This window comes from Convolutriloba macropyga, chromosome 7, assembly GCF_964194025.1.
Source record: "Convolutriloba macropyga chromosome 7, txConMacr16.3, whole genome shotgun sequence".
NCBI lineage: Eukaryota > Metazoa > Xenacoelomorpha > Acoela > Convolutidae > Convolutriloba > Convolutriloba macropyga.
In genome coordinates, this window is record NC_134474.1 from 66473032 (window position 1) to 66497073 (window position 24042).

The window sequence follows — 24042 nt, forward strand, 5'->3', positions numbered from 1 at the left end:
GTGCAAAAAGAATGATGAACATGACATAATAGGGAAAATAATCTGACGCAATTCAGAGCCTAATAGAATTACAAATATGGGGTGCTGCTTATTTCATAAATTCGGCTTTTATACTACGTGACTATTACCTGAACATCCAATGTCATGAAATGCAGGAAACTTAATAAATTTGATGTGAGCATTCCAATGATTTTCCTTATCACCACTCAAGACATGAGAAGATTGATGCCTCACTTTTTAAAGAAATATGCTATGAAAAAGCATTGTAGCCATGGTTAAATGCATTCGTGGCAACGAATAGCAAACATTTCTAACTTCCTTTCAAAAAACACTAAAATGATTTGGGCCGATCTATCGGCAGACTTACAATGTGCATAGCAGAGGCTTGTTTGACATTCCTTGTTCTCTATAACCCATTTCAATTTTTTTTATTCGATAAATTTTATAGTGGTCGTCCAATTGGAGTAGTGGACGTTCTTTGACCTTTTTTGGAAGACATAACGAATTGCGTTGCCAGATCTTAAGTTGTTGCTGAGATCAACAACGCTTTGCAACAACAAGGAATTGAATACGTCATTTAATCCTTGAGATTTTGGCTTTAACATACAGTGTTCGAAGCCATTTTGCGCATTGACGCAGAACACTACTTCAGTGAGCTTTAATCTATATCTAATCTAGCTTTAAGGAACGTTGGAAGTCACTCTATCCCGCTGTCTGTAATTCGTATCCTGGAACACCTAATCTACAAAGGCACTTATTATCGCTAATAATGTTTACAAATATTTAAAAATATATTATCGCTAATAATATTTACTAAAAAGCACGCTATACGAGGAGATCCATATGTCAATGTATTGTGTAGCTTCTTACTGACTTCTTGGTGAGGATAATTCAAAAATAGCATGAGGATGGTAAGAACGTTATTGGCTCCTCTGCGCTTATAGACTCATACAAAACTTTTATTTCTCATTTTACTAGGTGCCATGTCAAAAGAGAGGAAAATCCAATTGAGAATGTGAAGAAGAGTTTTGGTGGTAGGAATGTTCTTTAATTTTTAAAGCTCTAGACAGTGACAGCGTTGAAAAGATAACCAAATTGGTGATCTGAGAAACGCTCCAAATTTTGATTGGAGTGAAACTTTAAACGCAGAGAGTTTTAATTTGATATTATATATATTAGTCTGGGATTCCCTCAAAAAAAAAATCAAAAAGTGTCAGAACAAAAAACGTGGGGCTCACAACGTTTACCCATTTATTTTCAAAAATGAGGGAATTATTAATTTGATGTGTATGATTTTATGAAAGAAGTTATATTTGTGTTTTTTTACTCAATTTACTTTTTTCGAAATAAATAATGATAGATCAACCTGGATGCAAAGGAGTTGTTGATCTCTCATATAACTTGACCCTGTTAACTAACCAAAAGTTATTTTGAATTTTAGGAAGAAATCTTGTAAATGATACTATTAAGAAGTATAATTCCAAATTAACAACCATTAATTTAATTTATTGTATATCTGTTTATATTAAAATTTTGGGAGGCATATTTGTTTTATTTTGTTACATTTATTTATTAAATGTAAATTTATTTATTTAATTTATTATTATTATTATTATTTATTATTTATTTATTAATTATTATTTATTATATATTTATTATTTATTGTAAATTATTTATTTCATTTACATCTATTTTGTTAAATTAAGTATGTTTAACCTATACTGATTTTACTTGTTTCCAAATAATTAATAATCAAAACATTGATGATGAATGACCAACCTGGATGCAAAGGAGTCCCTGGGATCTCTGACCATTCCTATGATGACCAGATCCTCGAATGTCTCTAACAGAGTGTAGAGTGTGTGGTACATGTTGTAGAAGTCCAAAACTGGAAGTCGGATGGTCTTGATCAGTTTCAACGAAGATTCTCTGCAGATGTACTTGACGTACTTCTTAGTCTCTTCTTTGTTTGTAGCTAGAGGGTTCTGTTCCCAGTAGAATCCTCCTCCGTTAGATGGACGCCAGTCGCTGTTGAAAATCTTCATCACCTAACAGAATGTGGAGGATTTTATTCAATTGTTCTCAAACACGGTTTTGTAATTTTTAAATTGTCGGAAACTGATTTCTTAAAAGCATCGAGATTTACAATTTCCTCAAATGCTGTTTCCCTTATGGAGTACAATATGGGAGTAAAACTATTTTCGCATTGATCTTGTATTTCTTATTTTTGAATCTGTTCGTTCTCACTCCTCCCTTTTCTGGTGTTTTTATGACCCATAGTTTCAAATTATGCGTTGATATGTAGCACGATGTTGAGTTTCTAAAATACAAGTGCTCCCGGAGGCTTAAAAGTTTTTGCCCACTAAACTGAGAGTGCCGAAACAGAATAGATCCATTTTATAGTTCAAATTGCAGCGGAAATCTATGAACGGACAACAGTTTTCTAACAATCAGTTTCAAAAGATTAAAGAATTCATCAGCTTGTCAAAACCAATCTCTCCGATTTTTCTACCATTGCAGCTGAATTGTGGGACAGTGGTCTAGTGGTATGATTCTCGCTTCGGGTGCGAGAGGTCCGGGGTTCGATTCCCCGCTGTCCCCTAGAAATTTTGGGTCTTTCCCATTATAGCCCCCCCATGAAAATATAGCCCCCCATTATGGTATATTTATCATGATTGGGGGTGGGGGGGGGCTATAGTTTATCTGACCACTAAGCTGGGGGGGGGGGCTATAATGGGAAAGACCCGAAATTTTAAATTTTGCATTAATATTTTTTGCATGTTATCTATTGCTGCAATCGATACCTACAAACTTCCTTAGCATTTGGCTGTCTTTTTTGAAGCCCCCCACCGGACAATTAGCGGGGCTTATCACCCACTCTATTACCTTGTGTATGTCTGCTTCTTACTTGGTAGCTGGTGGGAGTGAAGAATCTGAACGGGATTAGAGTGTCTATCTTCTCTTCACTGTATTGTCCACTACAGTTGAACATGAGACTGAGTATGTCTGTGCAAAGCTGTCCCTTCTCCTCCTCGTCCATTGCTGCCCCCTTCTTTGACCCAAAGGCATGATACGTCGGCTCAAACTCGTACATTGTCCTGTTTTAAACACAAATAGTTGATATTTATTTTTTCTGCAAATGATTCTGGTCCGTTTGAGGTAATCAAAAACACTGCATTTCTATCTTGGAGAAATTGTCAATGCTTATTTTCATTATTAGTTATTTTTTGGCGATTTGGTTTTCATTCCCGAATAGTAGGCGAAATGATTTAAAATATTGGTTGGCCAAGTAATAATTTCTGCAATTGTAGACAAATTTGAAAATATTATTATAGCTCATTTTATTAGGCGGAATAAGTCAGTTCTTGTTCAAAGTCAGGATAAGTTTGTTTTGGCTGGGATGCAAAAAGAGAATCATAAGATCATAGGAAAAAAACGTTGAAGTTGATGTATTCTGTATCAACTGATTGTACAGATGAGTGTAAATAATAGGTTCTCAATCCGAATCTGAAAAGTCTGAAATCAACATACAACTCAAAATCAACAGATCATGAAAGGTTAAGTTCGATCTCGTTTAACGGCATGTTTTTCTTTATAAAATGTAGATTCAGTTTTTATCCAAACAACAAAAACAGATCGCATCCAACAACAAAAACAAAAGGTGGTGGTATTATAATGTACATTCCGAAATTTTTAAAACATCGTCTCCGCGATGATCTCAACTGCTTTCCGGATACAAATTTTGAAAGTTTATGGGTTGAGTTGAACATACAAAAAAGAAATGCTTACTAAATTTATACTGTCCCGAAAACAAACTTGGAAAGATGTTTTTGGAAAAATTGGTCCTGGGAATTGATCTTGCTATGGCTGAAGGAAAATCTTTTATACTTGCTGGAGACTACAACTTAAACTATTTTGCAAAACGCGACAGAAGTCTGCTACAATCTTTAATTTCTCCATATGATCTTAAACCATCGAATATTGATAAAGCTACAAGAATGACTAACTCTTCTTCAACTGTTATTGATTACATTATAAGAGACGATTACGAAACAGGTATAGTAGCGGATACAATTTTGAAAACTGATCATTTTGCAACAATCACAGTTCTTAAATCTGTGATACTAAAATCAAAAACAAAGAAAAAATTTTTTGACAAAAAAAACTTCAGCCATAGCGTTCCAAAGTTTTATTGAAAATTCAGACTAGAGACACTTTTACGGTGCAGTAACGGGAGATATGATGTTATTAGAATTTCAAAGAATTATTGAAAGAGCATTAGCACTATATGCTCCAGTTAAAGCCTGTTATATTAGAAAAGACAAACCAAAGTTTTTGCTTCAAGAAAAATGGCTATGTGAGAAAAACATTTGTCAAGAATTAGCGATGACGAAACTAAAAACAATTTAATTCGTCAAAAATAAAAAAAAACTTCTCAAGTTTTATTGAGCTAAACAGTGAAAAAGCCAGATGGAATTTCATTCAAGATCTTCGTAATAAAGAAAAGACTCAAACAAGAATTCACTCTTTATTAAACAGTTTTGGTAATGAGATAACAAAGCCTATGGAAATTTCAAATCTTCTAAATTGCAGATTTTCTACTCTAGGAGAGTTCATTGGCTTACACCCAACAAACGACATTCCTCCTAAAACTGCTCCGAGAAAGTGTTTCACATTCCGATATATAACAGCCAAGGAAACAAATGTGCTCATAGATTCATTGAATACAATAAACCACTCGATCCTTCAAAAATACGAGCTTGGGCAATAAAAGATTCCAATGCAGCGCTAGCAGAACCATTATGTTATCTAATTAATCAGTTCAGTACAGAAGGAAAATTTCCAGAAGATATTAAAAAAGCTTGTGTAACTCCAATCTTCAAAAAAGAAAATCCTGAATACTCACTCAATTATAGACCTATTTCTGTCACTTCTGCTCCGTCAAAATTTTTTGAAAAGGCGTTCAGTTCACAGATCACAAGTTTCCTAGAAAGTGAGCAATTATTGTCTGTTAGTCAACTTGGTTATAGAAAACAAATTTCAACAATTGAGGCTATCCTGAAATCGGCAGAACAAATAAGATTAGAACTCAACAAGAAAAAAATGTTACAGGTGCGTTTTTAGATCTTTGAAAGGCTTTTGAGTCTATAAACCACAAAATACTGTTACGGAGAGTTGGAAATATAGGTTTTCACGAACGTGCTACCAATTTAATAGAAAATTAGGTGAGTGAAAGATCTCAAAGAATTGTCCTAAATGGAATTGAATCAGATTGGATAAATTTGAAAAGAGGAGTTCCACAAGGTACGATTTTAGGACCCCTATTATTTAACATTTACGTCAGCTATTTAGCAAAGATTGTAGAAAAGGATTGTACGGTCGTCCAGTATGCAGACGACACTTCTTTTCACATCCGACACTGATGAAATATCGTCAAAAACAAAACTTGAACATAACATCTCAAAAATTATCGATTTTTTTTGCAAAGTCTCAGTTAATGGCGAAGAAACAAAAATTAGAATATATTGTGTTCAGCACCAGGAAGAGGTTAACAAATACTGTTCTGAATATCGACAACGAAAGAATAGCAGAATCAAATAGTGTGAAGTATCCTGGCGTAATTATTGATAGCAAACTAAAATTCGATGGAGAAGTGAAAAAGATTCTTCAGAGAATGGCTTGTGGAATAAAGGTTTTGAATACACTAAGTAAAAGTTTACCAGAGAAAATCTTTTTGCTTAATGCAATAGTAGTAAGTCATCTACATTATTCCGCTTTAATTTTGATAGGGTTGCAAAAGTCATTACTCACAACTTTAGAAAAACAATTGAATTGGGGAATAAAAACCATTTTTAATAGAAAATACGATCGGTCTACAGATCTCAAACTTCGCAAGAAAATATTACCAGTCTCTTTTCTCTTGAAATATCATTGCTCAAAATATTTTTTTCGCTGACTCAGCAACGATCTTCCAGCATATAAAATTGAACCTCTCTGTACCATGAGAATAAAACACCATGACAGGTCAAAAAAATAACGTTCGATATAAGAAAGAACATTAAGTTTTTAACTGATTCTTTTATTGAACAAGCCATTCCAATTTATAATAGTATGCCTTCTAATATTAGACTGAAAACAACATCGAAAGCTTCCTTAAAAAAAGAACTGAAAGAATATTTTTGGAAAGAATTTTTGAAGGACCCAAAAGTAACTGATATGAAAGATGACATTGAGAGCATTAGATTTTAATTTTTTTAAATCTTCATGATGTACATATAAAATTGTGAGAACATTTTATCGCATTTTAGGCAATTTTTTTTAATGGAATGTCACATTTTAGTTGCGTAATTTAACGATTTTATAATTTTACATAATGTTATATTCTTAACCTTGCATTGCCTCTTCTACCATTTGTTTTTTCTTCTAATGTGTACCAGAGGAAATTAACAATGTTCTTTTTTTACAACCATAAGAACAAAGTTTTGTCAAACATTTCCTTTTTAAGAATAACTTTACAAACATACACTATGGTTCCAAAAAGCTACGTACAACAGAGCTTTTGCCCTTTCAGCGTTATTTCGCTCAGTACTTGATTTGACGCGTGAAACAAAAGGCATGAAATTTAGAAGTTTAAAAGAGATTCTTCATTTTCGCCACATTTTCGTTTTCTTCACTTACACAGAAATGATGATTGAGCGGCTTCTACTGTTTACCAAGCTGTTACGAATTGAAACTTCAATTTTTTTAATGACCAAAATACAATTGCAACTCTGCTTAATATCAAGCTCACAAACCTCGTGAAAAAAATCAACTAATCCAGGGAACAACAGCTACGGAATGGTCGAAGAAATGGAACACTTTTTTAGCAAAAACATAAGTTCAGACACGCGATCATTTATGTTTCGAGGTTAATTGAAATAAAATGTACGGAAATTGCCCAGCCAGGTGTCCAAAGTGGCTGTAGGCGTTCTAATTTACTTCAATATTTTACGAAGAAAAGTAGCACTTGGAAGACCTTTTTCAACTGCTCCCGTGTATAAATCGACGATTGCCAGGGATCTCTTACAAGAGAAGGAGTGAAATATACTGGAATAGCCGATATATAGTCCAGATCTGAAACCAATTTGAAATTTGTGCATGATGTTGGAGCAGAGATTAGGGATACAGACATGTTTTCGGAAATTTATAAGAAAGTCCTTGGAAATTTATATGCAAACTATACAAATTGTCTACTAGAAGTTAGAAAGGATAAACGCGTAATGAGTCGATACTTGAGAGCTTATTTGAACTGACAATTTTGTTGTATTTGAAGTTCGTTGTTATTTTTAAATGTTCTTCAGATGTACGTAGTTTTTTGGTACCAACGTGTATGAATAGTTGGTTCATTATACTACTTATAGAAAAAAGTTCTGAAACCTTATGCATGTCTATCTATCGGAACACATTCATGTAATTTAATTATTTCGCTTCTTACTTTTTCTTTGGACATAAAATTTTCTAATATATATTTCTAATATTTTCTGATTACTGACCAGGCACTCAATTTGGATTAGCACTTCACTTCTTTTTTTGGAAAAAAACAGAAGTTCGGGGATTTTCACTTTTTCTCTAGATTTTGATCGATGTCTTTTCTGATCTTTGACCGCTTCATTAAATCAATAAAATCGATATTTTATTCATGAAAATTTCAGCGGTAAAGTTTTGTCAAGACTGAAAAGGTTAGGTTTGATTTTGTTTAATTGCACGTCAATTTTGAATGTTTCTCATCTTCCAAGAATACCTTTATTTGATGGTGGCAACGGTAGCGAGGCGAATAATTAACATTATAGTAAATCTTATTCTGCTACTTCGTCGAAAGATCTTTAATTTGATGAATTGGATAAATATTCTGAATTTGTACGTCGAAATGAGACAATTAAAAATGGGCTTAATCATACAAGTTAGTCTTCAATCGAATCTGAAAAGTCTGAAATCAACATACAACTCAAAATCAACAGATCATGAAAGGTTAAGTTCGATCTCGTTTAACGGCATGTTTTTCTTTATAAAATATAGATTCAGTTTTTATCCAAACAACAAAAACAGATCGCATCCAACAACAAAAACAAAAGGTGGTGGTATTATAATGTACATTCCGAAATTTTTAAAACATCGTCTCCGCGATGATCTCAACTGCTTTCCGGATACAAATTTTGAAAGTTTATGGGTTGAGTTGAACATACAAAAAAGAAATGCTTACTAAATTTATACTGTCCCGAAAACAAACTTGGAAAGATGTTTTTGGAAAATTTGGTCCTGGGAATTGATCTTACTATGGCTGAAGGAAAATCTTTTATACTTGCTGGAGACTACAACTTAAACTATTTTGCAAAACGCGACAGAAGTCTGCTACAATCTTTAATTTCTCCATATGATCTTAAACCATCGAATATTGATAAAGCTACAAGAATGACTAACTCTTCTTCAACTGTTATTGATTACATTATAAGAGACGATTACGAAACAGGTATAGTAGCGGATACAATTTTGAAAACTGATCATTTTGCAACAATCACAGTTCTTAAATCTGTGATACTAAAATCAAAAACAAAGAAAAAATTTTTTGACAAAAAAAACTATTCAGCCATAGCGTTCCAAAGTTTTATTGAAAATTCAGACTAGAGACACTTTTACGGTGCAGTAACGGGAGATATGATGTTATTAGAATTTCAAAGAATTATTGAAAGAGCATTAGCACTATATGCTCCAGTTAAAGCCTGTTATATTAGAAAAGACAAACCAAAGTTTTTGCTTCAAGAAAAATGGCTATGTGAGAAAAACATTTGTCAAGAATTAGCGATGACGAAACTAAAAACAATTTAATTCGTCAAAAATAAAAAAAACTTCTCAAGTTTTATTGAGCTAAACAGTGAAAAAGCCAGATGGAATTTCATTCAAGATCTTCGTAATAAAGAAAAGACTCAAACAAGAATTCACTCTTTATTAAACAGTTTTGGTAATGAGATAACAAAGCCTATGGAAATTTCAAATCTTCTAAATTGCAGATTTTCTACTCTAGGAGAGTTCATTGGCTTACACCCAACAAACGACATTCCTCCTAAAACTGCTCCGAGAAAGTGTTTCACATTCCGATATATAACAGCCAAGGAAACAAATGTGCTCATAGATTCATTGAATACAATAAACCACTCGATCCTTCAAAAATACGAGCTTGGGCAATAAAAGATTCCAATGCAGCGCTAGCAGAACCATTATGTTATCTAATTAATCAGTTCAGTACAGAAGGAAAATTTCCAGAAGATATTAAAAAAGCTTGTGTAACTCCAATCTTCAAAAAAGAAAATCCTGAATACTCACTCAATTATAGACCTATTTCTGTCACTTCTGCTCCGTCAAAATTTTTTGAAAAGGCGTTCAGTTCACAGATCACAAGTTTCCTAGAAAGTGAGCAATTATTGTCTGTTAGTCAACTTGGTTATAGAAAACAAATTTCAACAATTGAGGCTATCCTGAAATCGGCAGAACAAATAAGATTAGAACTCAACAAGAAAAAAATGTTACAGGTGCGTTTTTAGATCTTTGAAAGGCTTTTGAGTCTATAAACCACAAAATACTGTTACGGAGAGTTGGAAATATAGGTTTTCACGAACGTGCTACCAATTTAATAGAAAATTAGGTGAGTGAAAGATCTCAAAGAATTGTCCTAAATGGAATTGAATCAGATTGGATAAATTTGAAAAGAGGAGTTCCACAAGGTACGATTTTAGGACCCCTATTATTTAACATTTACGTCAGCTATTTAGCAAAGATTGTAGAAAAGGATTGTACGGTCGTCCAGTATGCAGACGACACTTCTTTTCACATCCGACACTGATGAAATATCGTCAAAAACAAAACTTGAACATAACATCTCAAAAATTATCGATTTTTTTTGCAAAGTCTCAGTTAATGGCGAAGAAACAAAAATTAGAATATATTGTGTTCAGCACCAGGAAGAGGTTAACAAATACTGTTCTGAATATCGACAACGAAAGAATAGCAGAATCAAATAGTGTGAAGTATCCTGGCGTTATTATTGATAGCAAACTAAAATTCGATGGAGAAGTGAAAAAGATTCTTCAGAGAATGGCTTGTGGAATAAAGGTTTTGAATACACTAAGTAAAAGTTTACCAGAGAAAATCTTTTTGCTTAATGCAATAGTAGTAAGTCATCTACATTATTCCGCTTTAATTTTGATAGGGTTGCAAAAGTCATTACTCACAACTTTAGAAAAACAATTGAATTGGGGAATAAAAACCATTTTTAATAGAAAATACGATCGGTCTACAGATCTCAAACTTCGCAAGAAAATATTACCAGTCTCTTTTCTCTTGAAATATCATTGCTCAAAATATTTTTTTCGCTGACTCAGCAACGATCTTCCAGCATATAAAATTGAACCTCTCTGTACCATGAGAATAAAACACCATGACAGGTCAAAAAAATAACGTTCGATATAAGAAAGAACATTAAGTTTTTAACTGATTCTTTTATTGCACAAGCCATTCCAATTTATAATAGTATGCCTTCTAATATTAGACTGAAAACAACATCGAAAGCTTCCTTAAAAAAAGAACTGAAAGAATATTTTTGGAAAGAATTTTTGAAGGACCCAAAAGTAACTGATATGAAAGATGACATTGAGAGCATTAGATTTTAATTTTTTTAAATCTTCATGATGTACATATAAAATTGTGAGAACATTTTATCGCATTTTAGGCAATTTTTTTTAATGGAATGTCACATTTTAGTTGCGTAATTTAACGATTTTATAATTTTACATAATGTTATATTCTTAACCTTGCATTGCCTCTTCTACCATTTGTTTTTTCTTCTAATGTGTACCAGAGGAAATTAACAATGTTCTTTTTTTACAACCATAAGAACAAAGTTTTGTCAAACATTTCCTTTTTAAGAATAACTTTACAAACATACACTATGGTTCCAAAAAGCTACGTACAACAGAGCTTTTGCCCTTTCAGCGTTATTTCGCTCAGTACTTGATTTGACGCGTGAAACAAAAGGCATGAAATTTAGAAGTTTAAAAGAGATTCTTCATTTTCGCCACATTTTCGTTTTCTTCACTTACACAGAAATGATGATTAAGCGGCTTCTACTGTTTACCAAGCTGTTACGAATTGAAACTTCAATTTTTTTAATGACCAAAATACAATTGCAACTCTGCTTAATATCAAGCTCACAAACCTCGTGAAAAAAATCAACTAATCCAGGGAACAACAGCTACGGAATGGTCGAAGAAATGGAACACTTTTTTAGCAAAAACATAAGTTCAGACACGCGATCATTTATGTTTCGAGGTTAATTGAAATAAAATGTACGGAAATTGCCCAGCCAGGTGTCCAAAGTGGCTGTAGGCGTTCTAATTTACTTCAATATTTTACGAAGAAAAGTAGCACTTGGAAGACCTTTTTCAACTGCTCCCGTGTATAAATCGACGATTGCCAGGGATCTCTTACAAGAGAAGGAGTGAAATATACTGGAATAGCCGATATATAGTCCAGATCTGAAACCAATTTGAAATTTGTGCATGATGTTGGAGCAGAGATTAGGGATACAGACATGTTTTCGGAAATTTATAAGAAAGTCCTTGGAAATTTATATGCAAACTATACAAATTGTCTACTAGAAGTTAGAAAGGATAAACGCGTAATGAGTCGATACTTGAGAGCTTATTTGAACTGACAATTTTGTTGTATTTGAAGTTCGTTGTTATTTTTAAATGTTCTTCAGATGTACGTAGTTTTTTGGTACCAACGTGTATGAATAGTTGGTTCATTATACTACTTATAGAAAAAAGTTCTGAAACCTTATGCATGTCTATCTATCGGAACACATTCATGTAATTTAATTATTTCGCTTCTTACTTTTTCTTTGGACATAAAATTTTCTAATAAATATTTCTAATATTTTCTGATTACTGACCAGGCACTCAATTTGGATTAGCACTTCACTTCTTTTTTTTGGAAAAAAACAGAAGTTCGGGGATTTTCACTTTTTCTCTAGATTTTGATCGATGTCTTTTCTGATCTTTGACCGCTTCATTAAATCAATAAAATCGATATTTTATTCATGAAAATTTCAGCGGTAAAGTTTTGTCAAGACTGAAAAGGTTAGGTTTGATTTTGTTTAATTGCACGTCAATTTTGAATGTTTCTCATCTTCCAAGAATACCTTTATTTGATGGTGGCAACGGTAGCGAGGCGAATAATTAACATTATAGTAAATCTTATTCTGCTACTTCGTCGAAAGATCTTTAATTTGATGAATTGGATAAATATTCTGAATTTGTACGTCGAAATGAGACAATTAAAAATGGGCTTAATCATACAAGTTAGTCTTCAATCTTCAATTTTTGAATGTGAATTTCAGATTATTGTCGATGTTATTTTGTAACTATGCCGTCGTTGTTCGATAATGAAGATGAGAATAATCGCAGCGACAACTTAGATCTTTTCTCATCTTCCTCCTCAAGAGCGGATGTGATCGATGAACTCAAAATCAACACAAAGTTTGCTAAGAAGTACGAGTCGTATCGGGAGAAAGAGGAGTACCAGACTCTGAAAGACAGGCTGGGAGACGATGCAGAAGATGGCGACAGTTCCAGCTCTGAAGAGGAAGTCGGTCCAAATGCCTTCAATGATTCCCAGTTCCTCAGAGTTCTCACTGCTTTAAGACAGAAAGATCCCTCTATATATGACAAAAGTGTCACATTTTTTGACGACAATGATTCTCTGGACCAGTCCAAAACACTAAGCAGGAAGAGAAAATCGGAGAAAGAGGCTAAAAAGCCTCTGTTATTGGACGAATACGAAAGACAAGTTCTGCTGAGAGAGAATGGAGGAAATCTATCGGACGATTCCGACAGTGAATTGAATCACAATAAGCAGGATTTTCAGCCCAAAGGTAAAAGGTCAAAACAAATCGATGACGCCAACTCGAAAAACTTTTTACTGTACAACGAAGAGCAACGACAACTCAAAGAGGAGATAAGCAAAGCAATCAAATTGGAGCCCGCTTCAGAGGGCGAAAACGAAGAAAGTTCTCTTCTGATCACAAAAAGCAAACCAATAAAGAAAATACCTGTTGAAGACTCCAATGAACCGCTTTCGAAAGAAGCTTCCAACTTGGATGAAAGAGTTAAAATTTTCTCGGATAAGGAAAAGTATTTACTAAACTTTATCCTGGACAAAACTGTCGAATCAGAGGATAGTGGTTCCGAGAATGACGATGATGATAATGATATTATCGACCAGAAAAGCTTCGATGAAGGTGAAGATATGGAATCAGACACCGAGTTTGTGGACAACCAAGATTTGCACGAAGCAAATTACAACTTCAGATTCGAAGTACCGGGTGGTTGTGAGATCAAGTCGTTCCCTCGGAATGTCTCGGAAACCCTGCGACAGTCGGACAGTGCGACACGAAGTGAAAAGCGACGTGAGTTGAAAGAAAAGCGAGACGAGATTGAAAAGCGCAGAAAAGAAGATTTAAAAAGGCTGAAACAGCTTAAGAAGAAAGAGATCCTGGACAAGATTGAAAAGATCAGACAGAGTGCAGGTACTGAACTTGCTGGCGTCGGCGAGGAAGATTTGGACTCCGATTTTGACCCAGACAAGCACGACCGGTTGATGGCCAAAACCTTCGATGACGAATATTACGGCAATGCTGACGATGAAATAGATAACGAAAAGCCACAATTTTCAGACATGGAATCGGACGATAACGAAGGCGTCGACATTGATGATGAAAATAGTTCGCGGACTGAACCAAAAAGTCTTGACAAACTTTTGAAAACCGCAGTTGCGAAACCCGTTTTTGACCCCAGCGTTGAAACTTTCGAACAGTACTTAGAGAAGAATTACAACATTGATTTTGATGACGTCATTGAAAATGAGATCCAATCTAAAAAGAGTGAGAGTGGAAACGAAACCAAAAAAGAGACTTCCGAAACCAAACCAGGATTTAAATTTAAATACCGAGGCACTACCAGTGATTCTTTTGGACTAAGTTATGAAGAGATTTTGGGTGCGCCTGATCGTGAATTAAACATGTGGGTCAGTTTGAAAAAAGCGAGTCAATATCGCGAACAGAGAGACGAATTATACGACAAAAGAAAGTTCACCAAGCTGGCCAGTAATAAGTTTAAAAAAGCCAAAGTTTTTTCGTCCCTTTATAAAGAACCCGATCAAGTACCTAATGCGGTGAACATTCCAGGTAGTGAAGGTCAAAGTGCAATGTCTTTAATGATGTCTGACATCAAATATGTTGCTGAAAAACGAAGGCGAAGGAAGAGGAAAAATATTCAAGAGAATATGTCTGGAAAGGTCGACAAGAAGACAACTTCATATAAGAAGGGTAAAAAGAAGACAATTAAAGGACCGAGCGTACCTGGTCTTGATATGAGTGATCAAAGACTGAAAGCTTTCGGAATTAAAAACCCAACTAAATTCAGACATATTCAGTTTCATAAACAGAAAACACAACCGACGAAAAGCAAAGAAGAAAAAGCAGGGCCATCTTCAAAATAGTCTCAAATATTTTTGCTATTTTAATTTTATTGCTAAATTTATGTTGTTTAAATTAAATGTTTTTCAGGTCGACATATTAAACTCAAAAATTAGCTTACCAGATGAAGTCAGTCAGTGTTTTATGACGGAGTGCAACAACAAATTTTATGCAGAGAATTTTGAATGACCTGAAATTGATGCCAGTAACGAAACTAGCGTTAAAATAGCTTCTTTGTAGTTTTTTTTTTCAAAAATCTGTTCTTTCGTTTTTCCACTTATTATCAAAGGATTCAAAACTTGCAAGAGTCTTGCATGATTTTGAATTCTTTTGGCAGAGTGCTTCATATTTTCTCCAAAATCAGAATTTGAATTTCAAAATTTGCATGAATTTGAACAACTTAAACATAAGTTTTTGATAGAGCCAACAATCATCTATACTTTCAAATTTGCAAAGGAAAACTATCATTTGAACCTAACTTTTAGGATATTTAAAAAAAACGGTATGATGCAAACAAAAGTTTTTTTCCTTCCATTTTTTTTGCGAAAAATGTTACAGCAGTCTTCCAAAAGAGTTTAAAAGATTCTTGCAAGTTTCAATTTCTATCGTTACTATGGTTATCTTGGCAACTGTTAATTATACCTGTCCCAGAGCATTTGTAAACGCGATCAAATTTTATTTCAGAGAGCTAACAGAATGCATTTTATTTGTTCAGGAAGTGCATTCTTGTGAAAAAAAACAGGAAGATAGATGAAATATATTAGCTAAGTTTCTGATACTAAAAATTGTCTGAAACGGTCTATTTACTGTTCTCAGATGATATTCACTCTCCTGGATTTTTATTCTTAATTTAAGTTTTTTTAAATCATCTTGCCGAGAGGTTTTTACAAGTAGCTTACAATTGAAGGTGTTGTTTGTAATAAGTTTTACCGGGTAGTTGTTTTCGCGAGCGAGTGCAGTCCGCAAATTCAAATGTTAAGTGGTCTTAGTTTTTAGCAAACTTTTCTACAGGTGGTTTTGTTTTTAATATCAAAGCCCTATTTTGAAAACGGATAACCATGTACTAACGTATGTTAATAGTTGATTTGTGCAGAGATTTAAAAGTAAGTAGCTTTGATACTCTCAAATTAACAACTTAACTATTACTCAACAATCTATTTTTGATGATGAGGCTTGTTCACCTAACAAAATTTAAACAATTTCAATGATCAACCAATAAATAAGCTATGAACAAATAATAATAATTGTTGCAATTTCTCGGGAAATTCCATGCATATACTTGACTCTGCCCTCCTTTTTGGATAAAGTTTCCGGACACCTTTGTTTTCGTCCATCACTCTGTCAGGTATTTAAAGTAAAAAAATTGATTTGTGATATGTTGCTCGATTTGAATTCTGTCCTGCCACATAGTTCCAATCCAATTTAGTGAAGTCGAAATATAGTCCATATAAATATCGAAAGGTTGATGATCCCGAATATCTTGGGTCTTTTAAAACGCGTTGGATAAAGCGTTAGTATTTTACAATACATCTGCACCAATGTCAGCAGTTGATATATGATGCATGAAAGGGGAAGTGGTAAGCGATTGCCTTGATTTGGTCATGGATGGAGTGAAGGCATTAGAATCGATGTTATCAGCATTCAGGTTAAGAATTGATGCTCGACTGGATCGAAATGATTGAATTTGTTCAGATAAAATATGAAACTTCTGTTTTTATTTAGGATTGATTTCGTCTTTGAATTGGTCTTTCACGCAAATAACAGGTTTGACGCCAATTTCGGTCTTATCATGCTTTAAGAATGAGGGTTAAGAATGAGGGAACAAGCTGTCGGATTATGCAAAATCTGTGATATAGCCAAAGGAAGAGAGCTGGAAGTATCAAGTTTAAGACAAAAACAGTGACGGTCAGGCCGAAGGATAGTTTAACCGGAACATAGGAACTGAATTCTTTCATTAGAGATGGTTTGAACATAGTCATTTCATGAGCTACAGGTTTAGCAAAATTCTAGAGATGTTCTGATTTTGTGACTACATGGTTCGATAACATTTTTTCTATGACTTTTCTCAAAAGGTTGACACCAGCGGTTGTTCTCGTTTCAAAGTACGGCAAGCTGTCAGTTGGTGGTAGTTCGCTTAGTAGAAGTTCTAATGGATTGGCTAGTTTCACTTTTTTGCTGGTATTCGGTTGCAGCTTGAGATATCAGCTCGGTTTTTTGTCTTATGACATAGAAGTTGGTAACCGCATTTGATGGTCATAATGCAAATCTTGCATCCTGGGGCAATTTGGATTTGTGTTGTAACAACTGCATCTATAGAAGTTTTTCGAAGACTATAGTCTTCTGTTGCTGAAGTTATCAGCCATATACCGTACCCTAAGTTTAGTGCTTGAACTTGGTTTGGTAGAGAGATCAGTTCAGTCTCACATTCTCGGATAGCTTTGATTGTTGTCTTAAAGAACAAAGTGGCAAGGCAAGCTCCATGGCTGGTTTGCATAGCTACTGCTTGATGGCAAATTTGGTATCTTGACGATCGCAGACATTGCTCAAACTAGCTCGCAGATAGTGGTATCGACTCCATCTGATCCTCAGATATCGCAAGATATGGCGCTTTGATGCTCCATTTAATGGCCAACTGAGATGCAGGTTGTGGCATTGGAACTGTTTCTGCACTATATAATGAAAAAACGGTTTGACGCGATGCTAATGGTATAGACAACTTCACAATAAGTCCTTCTTCAACCGTAATCACTTCTCGGATCAACTTTGCGTCATAATATGACATCAAGTCGCTGGTAGGTATTGCCAAAGAAAGTCTATCAGCAGCTTTGTATTGTTCTCGGCCTACATGATCCAAGATTGCCATCACTGAATCTATTGGGACTAGCGACATCGGTAAGTGTTTCTGTAGAAGAATCGGGATATAATTCAGCAGATTGAGTCTCTAGCTGTAGAGTGCTGCTCTATAGCTTTTGAAATCAGAAGGAGTAGGGTAAGAAGAGCTGCCGCGCTGTCGAAATTAAAATTGATTTGCTGGTTTGAGTCAAGCCTTTATTCACACACGTAATATATGAATATTGTATTCCAGAATGTCAAATTGTTCCTCGACGACTGCCCAATTCTTTTTTTGGGTTTCGCTCATTTGTCTCTGTATTTCTCTAATTTCTGCTAGCTCGTTGCTGACCATGAAAAATTTATCGTTGGTTTCTTCTTTTATTTGGGTAAGATAATCAGTAAGTGCCAGTAATTGATCTTGACAGCTTCCAAATATTCCTGTCACTCCACATCCTCTTGCATTGCCGATCAATATTCCGCTGCCGAATAATCCAATTCCGGTCATAGGGAGAGCACCAACCTGAGCTCTTCTGATCCTGTTGCTTTCTTTGCCGGTATGTAGAAATGTTGCTGTTTGGTTTCGCATTTTTACCTCTGCTCGCTATTTCTCAACTTCGATTTCCAGCTGGTTCATGATCCAATTGATGTTATAGTGAGATGAGTTAGTATTGAAGTGAAACGTAAAATCGGGTGGACAGTTTGATGACTGGAGATTCCATTTTCGGTTCAGATTGTTCAGATTGTTTCTCGATATCAGCTTTCATTGAGAAGTCGAATGATGAAAAAGGTATCAGAAACTGTACTGGAGCAAATTTATCAGCGAGCAAAATTTTTTTCTCTTTGTTGAAAATAATTCCTTTCTCTAAGATATCGTCGTATTTCTGTTCTCCGTAAATTTTTTTAAGGACCAGTGGGGGAAGAATAGGGTTAGGGATACGATACGCCTCATTATCGCTTGGGTTGCTCTAAAATTAAAAGTAATTTCTTGTTTGTGTTTTCAGATTTATCACTTGGGTCTTTGAGTACTCAGGTAAAAAAAAGTTCTGTTCATATAGTTGAGAAACATAATGATTTTAGTTCAAAATGTTAAAACTTGTTCTCTTTGTTTCTCTGTGTGCCGTGGCCTTAAGCCGCGAGAGTTTCTCTTGGCGTGGCCATGAGTTGTTTTGTTGCCGAGATGGCACATATATTCAAATAAAAGATGATCGTGTTTGGTCTTCATCAGGGCCATCTGTGTGTCCTACTGTTCCGTCGGTTGACGGATTTGACTGTCATGCAATGTTGTTGATACTTGTCAGCATCTGCTGCTGTGTGAAACAGTTACAATTACGTACTGCCTACATAGTATACAAGTTGAGTAATAAGAACTCAGTGTGAAACTTGAACTGAAACTTGACTTGTATGTTTTAGAAATGTTACTTGTTGTTTTAGAACATCAGATTTTTTTCTTATACGTGGCTTTCTTTAATTGAACTCTTACTGTTTGTTTTTTTATTACAACTGATGGACGCTCAATCAAAAGTGTTGAAAACGATTAACACTATTTTTTTTCAGAGCAAAACATGAGAAGATCGCTTCGTAACAGTATTATTTCTGGGAGAGATGATTTATTAAATATCTGTGCTGCTTCTGAGGAGTATGTAAGTCATGTCACAGGGTTCTAGTCAGAAACTGATATAGAACGGACTTTTTCAAGCATTCTAAAAGGTGTGAAGTCTGTGCTGTACATTAATAAAATTGACGAAGTCAGTTTCACTTAGACATCATCATCCAATTACTCATTTAAAGATTCCTACTAAAGTTGCGATCTCTATTTAGCATTGTGTGGATCAGTTGTTTCAAATAAGGAACTTGAAAAACCGATTCAATGTCAGGGAAACAAGAGTGACTAACTGTGGAGCAAACGTTTACTTGTGTTTTTCCTAAAGACGAATTAGAGAGGACTGATTTTCCATTCATATACTTAACTCATTTGAAGGTTTCATTTTTGTTTTGAATAATTATCTTTTCTTTATTAATAGAGATTTCACTTATGTGCGTTTTTTATTTCACCGAAATATCCGCGCAACTGTATTAATTTTTTCCATACTTTGACATATTAGTGACTTCTAATTCTCATCATTCTAAGATAAAAAATTTTGAGGACACTTGTAGAGGACATTTAGAGCACACAAATTTAGAGGACACTGTAGCGACGCATAGTGATGCACTCACTAAAATTGTGTCAATTAGTCAAAAATGACTGTGTAAACAAATTGTGTAAAAAATCAAAAACGGTGTCTCAGTTTTTCATTTGCTATTGAACATTTAGCTCAGTTAGTGCTCAAATATTTGAGCAGCGGAACTCAACTCCTTCTTGTGATCAGAACGATGCCGGCAGGCAAAGAATAAATGTGACGAAATGAGTCAATTTTTATCTCAAATCTTTTCGTGGTGCTTGTTAAACTCTGATAACATTTCCGACATGTTTTCTATGTCACCCAACCTGTTTGCTTCGGTTTTGTTTGCTCGAAAGCTTGATATCATGGTAACTCTTGATCAATAATTTGGTAGTTTATCAATCTTGTTTTTTTTTGCAGATCTTTGTTGTGTTTGCAATGGCAACTGCAAATCCAGTGTGTTATTCTTGTGGCGAAACTGAATCTGAATTATACTACTGTGAAACTTGTTCCAACTTAGAAGAGAGTTCAAACGAGAAGGAAGTGCTCTGTGATCTGTGTGTTGGACCCCATATTGGAAGCAGCCACAAAGTCCTAACTTCGAAAGGCCAAGAACCCTTAATTTGTCAGCACCATCGGCGACTTCATAATCAGTATTGCCTAACTTGTGACGTCACGTTTTGCGCGAAGTGTATTAAGGATCACACTCAGCATAAAATTGGAATCATGGAGGAAAGAGTCATCGAGATTAAGAAAGAAGTGTTTGAAATGATGTCTAAATTGGAATCGGTTGAGAAACCATTGCGAGCGAAGGAAGAGTCAGTTTCTGTAGTGAGAACAACACACCAAACTGAACAGGTCAAACTTACAGAATTATTTGAGAACGAGATAGAAAAAGCGAGGCAAGTAGGATCAAAAGAATCGGCGAAAATTTGAAATTACTTGAGAAGGAAGAGAAAGACGTCACTGATAATATTGACACTGTGCTGAGGCTCCAATCTCACTCGCGAGAGTTACTAACGCTAACTAGTCCTCATCTCGTCAATGATTTCAAGAGAGTTAAACTTGATTATGAAGAACTGTGTCACAAGTGTGACCAGGCTCTGGCAGCTGAGTACTGTGTCACGTCTTCAGAATGGCTTTGTGTCAAAGAAATAATTGATAAAATGGGAAAAGAAATCGACCTAAAATTGAAGTCTGTGTTTATAAAAAAAGGAAAATTGATGTCCCCTAACCAGTTCGTTATAATGGGAACCAAATGTATAAATTATGCCTTTGCTTTTGAACAGGAAACGCTCAAAATATACTCGCTGAAGTTGTCAGACTTGAATGAAGTTGAGTATGGAGAAGTGGGAGAACTTGGATTTGAGGGAAGTGTCAAGTTGTTTTTCCCAATCAATGATTTCTTTTATTTGTGTTCTTGTGTTATTATTACCCACTCTTCTTCAGTGTGGAGAATTGATGTTAATGAAACCAATGTTTGTAAAAAGACAGCGCTTTCATTGCCATCTTTCGAATATCTGCTCTGTGCATATGTTATCAAAAATAACAGTACTGAAGTGAGTTGGTGTTACTGGTCGGAAGAGGAGAAAGTTCTTATATTTAGCCATAAACCCTCGTACAGATTAGATTGTCACGAAATTCTGAGGTGGGGCTCACTTCAATTTTCCGGTTATCAGCTGTGTTTCACATTAAAAAACCAGGTGTTGATTGTTGATCCTTTAAATGAACGTCACGAATGGGTCCGAGAGAATTCAGGAGGACTGAGATCTATTGACCACGTGACTTTATACAATGGACATGTCTTTATCTGGTCCGTAGACGCAGGATTGATCAGGTATAACAGGCCAATGAATAGAGGGTGGTGCCATTATGGTAACGATAATCAAAGATGGAGTGATCCGACCACAGTCATTTCCTTGAACTCTTTTCCAGGACTCCAATTTCTGCCTACCCTCGATAACAGTCGCTCTGGTCGAGATTATGATTTTATTACTTTTATTAAATTGGCTTGAGCTCTTCGAACTGTATAGACTTCTTACGGCATTGTGTTGGATTATTTACTTGTACATACCATAATTTTGTCCTTGAATTGTTTACTGCAGTAACCCTCTGTTCGATTAAATTCCTCAATTAGCCGTGAAATGCTTGCGTGATTGCATTGTTTACTGAATTCATTGATTTATTGTTGCCCATATATATGCCTTACCTTAAGAGTTTATGTGTTCAGTAAAAGAATGTTTGTTTTCGAATGATTAGCTATCCCAATCTGTTTTACAATTTAAACATTCCACCAGAATTTCTCTCATTTTTGTCTGAGTTTGAATACAAAATGTTGATATAATATAATTTGCGAGTCCTCGAAAAATGAGTGCTCGTTTAAATTAGTAGACTAACGTTTAGTCTACACAAAACATTTAAAATGGAGTATTCAGAACAAGACCCCTTTTTTATTAATTGACCGATATTTTTTCACTGAAAAACGTGCGGTTGATTGAATTGCATTGCGTGCATGCCAGCAATGAATTGTTCTCTTATCAAGGCCAATTCTGTTTTTGAATTGGGATGAAAGCTATTTTTTATTATTTTATTTTTGTCCTAATCGGAGCAGCCTAAATTCCAAGATTCAGTTTGATTCTTTAATGACGGCATACAAATTTTAAAATGGCTGTTGAGTCTCTAGAAGACCGAGATGAAAAGGTTTCAAAAGAATTAAAGTCAAGGAAAAACTTTTCAGATATCTCATCTTTAATCAACCTTTAAACACAAAGATTGCGTTGTACGGGCCAACGATTCGGTTCGATGTTAAAACAATTTTTTTGACAAAATATAGCCGGAATAGCTGCGAAGTAGACATGCGTGCCCTATAATGCAGATGTAAACAGATATAGAAATTTAAGTTGAAAAAGTTGCCGATGGCGCTCAAAAAATTATGCAAACACATTTAAAAATCACTCCGCAGAACTTTTCATGAACTATTATTAATCATATGATTTCCTTTCACCTTACACTAATTCAAGTTAAAGTTAAGTTCTGAATCGCAAAAGTCATTTTATTTAGTTAGGTGAGTCCCGTATGATCAAAATCTAATCACGAAAACTGTCAATCTAATCACGAAAAATCTAATCACGAAAAATCTAACCACGAAAAAAAAAACTAATCACGAACGTTTTCAGTCAGTAATCTAATAACTGACTGAAAACCTTTAACTAGAGAGAGAGAGAGAGAGAAATGACGTCACGCGCGCAAATGCAGTTAGTGAGAGAAAGAAGTCATTAAAAAATTTGACTCGCAGCTTTATGGTGTGAACAAATGTAAAACGAAAAAAAGCGTCAGACAAAACAAAACAGTACAAGTCCTGAATTACAATCCGAATTATTGAATGATAAACTTGAAAACGCCTAATTGACTAACAGAAGAAAAACAACAAGCAAAACAAGAAAATTTGTATATAATATGAGAATAGTCGAAACTGAATTTGAATTGTAAGTACTCTGGTTCTTAAGGCAACGAGAACCTATAATTAATATAAAAATATGCGAAAAAAAAAAGAAAAAGGGAAATTCACAGATATCTTTTCGGACACAAACCGCTAGCTTGAGCGAAAACATAAGCATGAGCCAACCACCGGACAGAAACTCATCCAAACCTTGAAAAATAATGCAAAATTACAAAAAAAATTCCTCAAAAAATCCTTTCAAGAAAATTTCGTTACGCTCTTAAACTAAAAGAACTCAAAAAAGATATAAAAAAATTCAAAATACTTGAAAAAATTAACAAAACTTGAAAATTTGTTGGAGTTTGTGATTTTAATATCCGCAAAAATTCATCAGGGTCATGAAAAATATGTCTACCAGCCCGCAGTTAAGCCCGATAGCTGCTTCATTAGTCACTAGAAGTAAATGAAACCTGAAAAATATTTAAAAATTTCAAAAACTTGAAAAATTAGGAAAAGCTATCTGAAAGTTACAAAAATTAATGATATTTAGATTGTCAAAAACTTTTCTTTGTAGATAAAATCAATCCATTAACCCTTTAAGCCTGAAAAGTGATTCTTTGGCCTATAAAATAGATAAGCAAAATGGTCAAATAAACTATGATCGACCTTTGAAATACCCAAATTATCAAAAATTAAAGAAAATTGACACCAATAACGAAAAATGGGCTCAAGAAGAGCAAAAACTTGACATTTTCACTCTGAATTTCGACTTTCACAGCAAATTCAGTACATTAAGCTCCTTAAAGACTACTAACGCTAGCTAAGGGCTTCCATTGCAACTTAGGGCTCTCCGAGCTTTATCTGTTTCTCGCGTTTCGGAAGCTCAAAGTCATTGAAAAAGTTGTGAAAACTTCTTACAAAAAAGAAAGAGCACCAATACAATCCAATTCTTGGATTGTAAAAAACCCACGAACACCACAATATAGCTTCGCACTGCTTACAGCTTCGCAGGTTTATTAAGGGGTTGTGATAAGATGTGATAAGAG

The 24042-nt window shown here is 34.6% G+C and overlaps 2 protein-coding genes and 1 non-coding gene across 3 annotated transcripts in view; 2 read left to right on the forward strand and 1 right to left on the reverse strand.

Moving 5' to 3' along the window:
• Window positions 1-24042, reverse strand: part of LOC142343264 (carbohydrate sulfotransferase 1-like) — an 82969-nt gene that overhangs the window by 35457 nt on the left and 23470 nt on the right. Inside the window, exons 2-3 of the mRNA XM_075395053.1 lie at window positions 2909-3098; window positions 1780-2048 (exon numbers count right to left, since the gene is read on the reverse strand). Coding sequence (XP_075251168.1) covers window positions 1780-2048; window positions 2909-3098 — 459 coding nt within the window. The remainder of the gene's footprint in view (window positions 1-1779; window positions 2049-2908; window positions 3099-24042) is intronic.
• On the forward strand, window positions 2530-2601 carry Trnap-cgg (transfer RNA proline (anticodon CGG)). The gene has a single exon. It is a non-coding gene; the product is annotated as a tRNA-Pro (tRNA).
• Window positions 12435-14661, forward strand: LOC142343260 (protein KRI1 homolog). Its single transcript, XM_075395046.1, has one exon. The coding sequence runs from the start codon at window positions 12457-12459 to the stop codon at window positions 14587-14589; it is 2133 nt and encodes a 710-aa protein (XP_075251161.1). The 5' UTR covers window positions 12435-12456; the 3' UTR covers window positions 14590-14661.